The sequence below is a fragment of the Pseudophryne corroboree genome, chromosome 7 (assembly GCF_028390025.1).
Source record: "Pseudophryne corroboree isolate aPseCor3 chromosome 7, aPseCor3.hap2, whole genome shotgun sequence".
Taxonomy (NCBI): domain Eukaryota; kingdom Metazoa; phylum Chordata; class Amphibia; order Anura; family Myobatrachidae; genus Pseudophryne; species Pseudophryne corroboree.
In genome coordinates, this window is record NC_086450.1 from 414,184,758 (window position 1) to 414,193,881 (window position 9,124).

Genomic DNA, 9,124 nt, shown 5'->3' on the forward strand with positions numbered 1-9,124 from the left:
ACTGGCTGCTTTATTTTTACACCGCAATTTAGATTTCAGTTTGAGCACACCCCACCCAAATCTAACTCTCTCCGCACATGTTACATCTGCCCCCCCCCGCTCCCTGCAGTGCACATGGTTTTGCCCAACTGCTAACAAATTTGCTGCTGCGATCAACTCTGAATTAGGCCCAATGGGGGTCATTCCGACCCGTTCACAAGCTGCAGTTTGTCGAAGCGGTGCGAACGGGTCGGAACTGTGCATGAACAGCGGACGCATTGCGCACGCGCATCGTTGCCTGGTGACTGTTTTCCGCCAGTGGAAAAAGTGATCGCAGCGGCGATCACAAAAAGACTGACAGGCGGGAGGTGTTCCAGCGTGGTGAGGGGAACGCAGGCCTGTCCAGGCGTTTGGAGAGCGGATGTCTGACGTCAATCCTGGGACCTTCGTCGCTGGATCCATCGCACAGGGTAAGTAATTCTGGTCTTGTTTTGCAGGAAACTTTTTTAGCATAGCAGGGCTGCACAAGCGATCTCAGCCCTGCCATGCTAAAATACACTCCCCCATAGGCGGCGTCAAGTTGATCGCATGAGCAGCAAAACGTTGGTACGTGCGATCAACTCGGAATGAGGGCCAATGTGTGTACAAAATAGTAAAAAATACAGTTTATAAATAAATAATAAGGGGTAAATTCATGAAGCAGTGAAAAGAGTGGAGATACCTCTATTCATATATACTGAATAGAGGTATCTAATTTGCGCCTGTATAGATATATTATTTAATTTTTTCTTAGATTTAGGGAATTATGTAAAAAAAAATATATATATTTTTTCAATAATTCAGGGTAGAGTGATCCTTTTATCGGTACACAAGTGAGAGGCCCACTGAAAATTAGGAGAAAGCAGCCTATTAGTTCAGTAGGACCTCGAGACATCACTGAGGCATAAGGCCCTTCACACTACACTGTAACTTGATACCTCGTGTCTCAGGGATCTCATACGCTCATAGGCAGAGGCGGATTGGCCATAGGGCTCACAGGGAAGATTCCCGGTGGGCCGACGCACCCGCGGGGGCCTGTTTTGTTTGAGGACATGTGGTCCTTTTTATAGACATAATGAATAAGATGCAAAATTATTTGCATATATGAAAATGACTTTGCCACTTAGCCTGTGATTGCAGATGATCTAGTGTATGCTCTGTCTGCCTGCTTGGCTGACATAATATTGAGTGAATAGTGATTGGGATACGGTTGGTGTAATAAGTAAGAAAATATATCTTTCTAAAGAATTATATAGTTTCCTAAATTCTGAAGGTGTATCATATAATGTGCTCATAATATTTAATTTAATTTTATTTATTTTTAACTTCCCCCTTGATGCTGGACATGCCCACTATCTGGAAAGTCTTGGGGGGAGGGTGCTACTGCCATGGCCCATGGCTAGACCTTACACCTCTGGTGCTGCCCATGTGGGGCCACTAGTACAAATTTTTCCAGGGCCGCTTTTTGTTCCCAATCCGCCACTGCTCCTAGGGAACTGATAAGCTGAGTAATTGTTCAGTTGTACAGTGGGTGGAGCATGCAGACATCACACCGAGTTCCGCCCACCAATATTCTATCTGGCCCGGCTTCAGGGAGATTGCAAGAGTCTGGTGAGTCTGGAAGATCTTCCACTATTGTTGGTACGTGTGGGAAATTAACATAAAATTTATAGTATAAAAAAACACACAGCTTCATATTTGCGCTAACAAAATAATTGTAAGATCATAAGTGCTTTGGGAACAGTATATTCTACTGGCAGGATCAACCAGGTAGACTAAACACTATGGGGGTCATTCCGAGTTGATCGCTCGCTAGCAGTTTTTAGCAGCCGTGCAAACGCTATGCCGCGGCCTACTGGGAGTGTATTTTAGCTTAGCAGAAGTGGGAACGAATGGATCGCAGAGCGGCTACAAAGTTTTTTTGTGCAGTTTCAGAGTAGCTCAATACCTACTCAGCACTTGCGATCACTTCAGACTGTTCAGTTCTTGTTTTTACGTCACAAACCCGCCCAGCGTTCACCCAGCCACGCCTGCGTTTTTCCTGGCACGGCTGCGTTTTTTTGAACACTCCCTGAAAACGGTCAGTTGACACCCAGAAACACCCACTTCATGTCAATCACTCTGCGATCACCAGTGCAACTGAAATGCTTCGCTAGACCCTGTGCAAAACTACATCGTTTGTTGTGCTCGTACGACGCGCGTGCACATTGCGCTGCATACGCATGCGCAGAACAGCCGTTTTTTAGCCTGATCGCTGCGCTGCAAACAACTGCAGTTAGCGATCAACTCGGAATGACCACCTATGTACTAATGAGGGGAACAGTCAATCCAATGGACATTATGTTCTTATGTTTACAAGAATGTTTGTGGCTGGATTGGATTATGGAGGGTGAGGATGTTGTTAGTGGGAATCTGTCAACTGCACCAGATTTTTTTGTTGCCTACAGTACATCGTATAATAGGGTTCTTTCAGTACCAGGGGTGTAAGTTTAAGTTACTGGGTCACACTGCAAGCCACTGATCCCATCCTGACTTTCCAATTACGCCCCCTCGCCCCAACTTTCCAATGCCACCCCCCTATTCTGGCTTTTAAATGCCGCCAGCCCCCGTGCTGACTTTTCAATGCCACCAGAACCACCCCCCTCCATCCCGAATTGTCAATGCTGCACCCCCCTAACCTTGCATGGGACATTACACTGTTGGTCCATCCTAGCAGGAATGCTTACCTAAATCACGTGGGAACTGCTGTTTCTGCATTCGTTTTTTGGGAAATTAAGTTAGCATATAAGGCGCTATATTAAAAGGCCACAGCAGTGAATGGGTTAAATGTCAGCACAAAGTACCAGTATGTTAAGAAAGAGATTGTGGCAGAGTCCCTGGCTTTGTAAAATCCATCGCCCAGCACCGATCCTCTTTGTACCCGTATGACGTGCCTGCGTGTTGCGGTGCATACGCATGCAGTTTTGCCGAGTTTTAACCAGATCGCAGTGCTGCAAAAACTTGCTAGCGAGCAATCAACTCAGAATGACCCCCTGTATGTCTGCCATTGTATGGATGTACTGTCATTATGTGGGACCACTGGATCCAGCAAAACCAGGTATGTACTATTCAGTCAGTGCTGTGATATTTATGTTTAAGAATGTGCTGTATATAGTGGAAGTTCACAAATGTATTTCTAATAAAACCGTTAAGAGCATTGTGCAGGTGGAGTAAAGAGATTGCCATATTTAATGCCTATGAAAGTAATATGCAGGTGGAGTGAGGAGTATGCCATATTTAATGCCTATGAAAGTCATATGCAGGTGGAGTGAGGAGAATGCCATATTTAATGCCTATGAAAGTAATATGCAGGTGGAGTGAGGAGTATGCCATATTTAATGCCTATGAAAGTAATATGCAGGTGGAGTGAGGAGAATGCCATATTTAATGCCTATGAAAGTCATATGCAGGTGGAGTGAGGAGAATGCCATATTTAATGCCTATGAAAGTAATATGCAGGTGGAGTGAGGAGAATGCCATATTTAATGCCTATGAAAGTAATATGCAGGTGGAGTGAGGAGTATGCCATATTTAATGCCTATGAAAGTAATATGCAGGTGGAGTGAGGAGAATGCCATATTTAATGCCTATGAAAGTAATATGCAGGTGGAGTGAGGAGAATGCCATATTTAATGCCTATGAAAGTAATATGCAGGTGGAGTGAGGAGTATGCCATATTTAATGCCTATGAAAGTAATATGCAGGTGGAGTGAGGAGTATGCCATATTTAATGCCTATGAAAGTACTGTGCAGGTGGAGTGAGGAGTATGCCATATTTAATGCCTATGAAAGTACTGTGCAGGTGGAGTGAGGAGTATGCCATATTTAATGCCTATGAAAGTAATATGCAGGTGGAGTGAGGAGTATGCCATATTTAATGCCTATGAAAGTACTGTGCAGGTGGAGTGAGGAGTAGGCCATATTTAATGCCTATGAAAGTAATATGCAGGTGGAGTGAGGAGTATGCCATATTTAATGCCTATGAAAGTACTGTGCAGGTGGAGTGAGGAGTATGCCATATTTAATGCCTATGAAAGTAATATGCAGGTGGAGTGAGGAGTATGCCATATTTAATGCCTATGAAAGTACTGTGCAGGTGGAGTGAGGAGTATGCCATATTTAATGTCTATTGAAAGTAATATGCAGGTGGAAATCAGTAAAGTAAGGTTTAAAACCATTACAAATACTGTGCTGGAGAGAGAAGTGTAAATAACGCTTTGTTATTTACACTACGAGATGGTCTGCGCCCAACATTTTGGAATTTGCAAAACATGTGTTGCAGGCGTATCAACTCTACCAAATCTTATGTGCTAAGCTCCCTTCTGATTACCCACGCCATAGACAGATAGGACTACAGCACCAGGCCTCAACATAAATATAGTCCCATCATCATCATCATCATCATCATCATCATCATGACAATATATTGATGAGCAACCAATTTATTTACTTATACGTATTTAGGGAGACTTTGGGGCTGATTGTGTAGAGGATGTACATGCCCAGATGGTACTGGCCACACCCACACAGCATTAGCCACACCTCCTCCACTTTTCGCAATAGGCCCTTGATCATTTTCAGTCCCAGGTCCATGTGGCTTTTAATCTGGCCTTTAAGATCACTGGTCAGTGATATGCCTGTTTAGGGATTTAATCGTAGTTGAATGCAAACCCAATGGTGGATGGGATGGGTGGTGGCACTGTCCAGCATTCACGAAACCAGAGACACGTCATCCCTATTTTCTGGGATTGCCAAGGCCAGGGTCTGCGTCGCCCATTCTTAGTAAGCATACACTTAGCTGGGTGATGATTGTGACCATCGCAAATGATGGTGATCCGTTACTGCGTCTTCAGATCTGCAATGCTGCCACAAGGCATCTTTTTTCCTCAGGCGCCTCTGGTGGCATTACCATATTTCTGTTTCACAAATAGCATCCACCACTGAATCACGCCCTTCGGTGCTATTCACTGTGCACTAGGTAGTCGTAACTGGTTAAAATATGTATTATTAAAGTGAAGAAGCATAGTGTAATCTGGTGCTTTATCTTTTGCATATAAGTTTATAGTGGACAAATAGCTTCATCTATACACAAAAAAATGCATTGTGCTTAAAATAGTGTTTTGTTAAAAAAGAGAACTACAAGACCGGGCCTGATTCAGAGGAGCACACCAACCGCACGCAAGGAAGATGTTCACGTACAGTAGTTGAGCGATTATTTGCAACTGTACGCCACAAAATCCAGAAAACCCCTAAGGCCAGGGCTGGATTAAGGGTTGTAAATAGCAAATTGTTTCCTTACAAATATTTAAAATGCCCGCTCTAATATATATTGTAAACGCCTGCACCTCTTATTACCATGTGCCATGAATGTGCGCTATACATCGCAAAACACTGCATCCCATAAGAGAAAACAATACACCCACACATTATCTGAGTTCCAAAGCTCATTGATGTATATATTTGTTATTAAAAGGATATGGATTCAATATATTACAATGTACAGTATACCAATAGTTACATGGTTACAACTCATACAGTAAGCAGTTAATACATACAGGTACAGGCCAGCAATACAATTACCATATCTTTCTCATATAAATTTGTCCCTCCATATCACTCTCTCTATCTGTAAAATCATGCAGGAACTGGGCAGACAGCCTCTCCATCATCTCCTGAGACAAAACAGCAACTGAGAACTGTGTGTCTCTGCAATGTGTTATCCAGTTTTTTGGGGGGAGGGAACTTTCTCATTCATGATGAGTCACTAGTCTATTTGTATATGATAAACAGGTTCAGCATTGAAGACATCCAAAGGGCTGGTCTGAGTTTCCTGTCCACTACCTAATAAGAGTGATTTTAGCTTTCATACATTTAATCATAACTCCTTGTTGCAATGTCCTACAACTTAATAACAAGTATCAAATGAATCTACACATTAATCTGGTTGCTTTAATAGTACATATGACAGGTGTATCTTTCTTCGTTCAAATAATACACATACATGACATTACTTCATTATATAATTTTAAATCATCATGATGTCTGGCGCTTGATATTATTATAATTATGTATTGTATGAAATAAGTATCGAATCCATCTCTTTGGCATGTCCGTGTAAATGCGTGTGTTACCATATATTGCTGTGCTCGCTGCGCGTATTTGCAAGTATAGCAACTTATATGTGTGTAGAGTTTGTATGTTCTTTATATGTAATATTTTTTTGACTTCGACAGGGTGGTGGGGGCTCAGGGCAGCGTAGATTGTGGGGGCCCCAGCTATGATTTCTGTCAAAGTCCTCGCCCCCCCCTTCCGGGGCTGTGGTCGTGTACGTACACACACACGCGCGCGCGCACACACACATACACCTTCACTTGCATGGCAACAGGGAGCACAGGCTGTCCGGTGGCTTGCAGTCACTGTCTCGCGGGATTTCCCTGTCCCATGAGACTGACTGTGCAGGAGCTCCTCGGCGGCCGCTGTTACTGAACAGCTGAGCTGCCGAAAGAAGACTCCTAAAAACGTAGGGTGTGTAGGCCTCTAATCAGAGGTGTAGCAAGGTGTCATGGTGTCTGGAGCAAGGTATGTTTCGGCGCCCCCCTCCCCTGTACTGAATTGGGGGCGTGGCCACCAGGGCCGGTTCTAGACCTTGTGACATCCAGGGTGAAAGTTTCTTTTGGTGCCCCCCACCCACCCATAGGGTAAGCATAGTGCGCGCCGAAGGCATGCGGCAAAAAATAGGAGCGTGGCTTCATAGGGAAGGGGCGTGGCCACAGTTATGCCCCCTGTAGATTTTCCCCCAGTAGTTGTGCCCCCTGTAGATTTGCCCCCAGTAAATGTGCCCCCTGTAGCTGTGCCTGGAGTAGTTGTGCCCCCTGTAGCTGTGCCCCCAGTAGGTGTGCCCAGAGTAATTGTGCCCCCTAGTTTGTGCCCCCTGTAGATTTGCCCCCAGTAATTGTGCCCCCTGTAGATTTGCCCCCAGTAGATGTGCCCCCTGTAGCTGTGCCTGGAGTAGTTGTGCCCCCTGTAGATTTGCCCCCAGTAGATGTGCCCCCTGTATCTGTGCCTGGAGTAGTTGTGCCCCCTGTAGATTTGCCCCCAGTAGATGTGCCCCCTGTATCTGTGCCTGGAGTAGTTGTGCCCCCTGTAGCTGTGGCCCCTGGTGGCCCCAGTAGCTGTGCCCCCTGGTAGCGCTGCAAACACAAAATAAAAACAAAACAAAACAAACAAAAAAATACTCACCTGCCCGCTCCTGCTTCCCGACTGCTGCTGGCCGTGTCTCCGCCGTCCGTGCGTGTGACGCGTGACGTCACACGCAAGTCACGGACCGGAGGGGAGGAGGGAGGGGAGAGGAGGGACGGGAGAGGAGGGAGGGGATGGGAGGGGAGGGAGAGATTTGAAGCAGCTCTGGCTTTCAGCTGTCAGCTGCGAGCTGCTTGCGGACAGGCAGAGGTTCCGGCGGAGTCGAGCTGCAGCGCCCTGTACTGTCTTGGGCGCCTGGAGCTCGAGCTCCACCGGAACTGCCCTCACTACGCCCCTGGCTCTAATGTGTGGGGGCACCGGGACGGCCGCCCCAGCCTTAATCCAGCTCTGCTTACGGCGCATACATTACACAGAGTGTACGCACAGAGGAGCTGGGACAGAGTGTCACAGAAATGGGGCAAAGTGATGGGAGTTCCTGGGTGGTACTAGGAGGCGGCATTCAACTAAATAGACTTTTTCCTGTGCCTAAAATTGGGGATTACCGCGCAGAAACCCACTGCGCATAAACTGCAGAATCAATAGGTTTTTTCCACGCGTGAACCCCTAATTTTGCCATTTTCTCGTGGACTTTTCCTTGCAGCTCTTGAAGCTATGAGGTTCAGTCCACCATTCGGGATTCACATGTGGAGTAATCCCCACTGATTGAATACGTCCAGCCAGGGGCAACCCCGCAGCTAATTGAATATGCCCGCATATGTTCATGTTCAAGCCCCAGGAAACACATCTACTATGGATTTCTGTACTAGACACATTAATTTGGCCAATGCATTCCATAGGTTTGTTTGAAATAAGACAGGCATACAAATATGGAAAAAATGGTGGAAAACTCTGTTTATTTGCTTCAAAGTCTAAAATAGGGCTTTCTTCCTTGCTGGTATGGCAATTATTGATTAAAATTACTATACTTTTGTAAATATTGACAACACGGTTTGCAATAGATCTTCATTTTTCAAAAGTCAACATTTCACCTGATAACACAGGCATCAGAGTATTTGGCCATACAGTATTCCCAGTGTACCTCTATGAGGCTTATGTACTACTACATATGAGTGTAGCGGGGTCACACCGGAGCCCCAATCAAGACAAGGGTCACAGATCTGGATGGATCCTGGCCACCGATGCGGCGGGACCCAGCGCGGCCCTTGGGCATGGAGGCAAGCTTTAATCCAGAGAGATCTAGTCCATATGTTGTGAGGGGCCAGGTCGTTGTAGGTGGCACACGCTATGGAAAAAAGTGCATTAGAGCGGTGTAGGTGGTCTGTTTGTCTTATGTTTATTTGCAGGTACCAAGATCAGGGACCATTCGACCATCAAAGGGACAAGCGTTCACTCAGTGAGTATAATCTGTCTTTTGTGTGTGATCTCCATTCCCCTTCCCGTTGTGTGGCGCCAAGGGATAACAAGTCTGAGGCCAAAACTACCAATGATGAGCTGACCATATACTGAGCCCAGTGGAGATCATCCCCGCATAGCACTTCCGGAGTTCTTTGTAGGGTCCAATAGAGAGTGTCCCCCCCCCCAACCATCCTGTGTGCCAGGACCATCAACCAGAATCTCATCAACGGTCTGAAGATGAGAGCGAGTGGCGTGAGGTAAGTGCCCGACTGCAACTGTTACCGCAACAAGATTTTTCCCCTCCCCCCCAGCCACCCCTGCACGTGAGCATTAACCCATAGCAAGAAATTGGTTGCTAAAGTCATGGTGGTTTGTTGCTATGGGTTATTGTACATATGCACTTTGAGCCTGAGTCAGGGATTTCCGTAAATACGATATTTATGTAGATCTCCAGTGTTTAATGATCTGCACA

General features: G+C 45.8%; 1 protein-coding gene across 1 annotated transcript in view; it reads left to right on the forward strand.

Annotated features, from left to right (window-relative positions):
* AQP8 (aquaporin 8) overlaps positions 1-8,763 on the forward strand; it is a 67,583-nt gene extending 58,820 nt beyond the window's left edge. Inside the window, exon 5 of the mRNA XM_063932815.1 lies at positions 8,601-8,763. Within this exon, the coding sequence (XP_063788885.1) occupies positions 8,601-8,763 (163 nt within the window). The remainder of the gene's footprint in view (positions 1-8,600) is intronic.
* Positions 8,764-9,124: the final 361 nt, after the last annotated feature.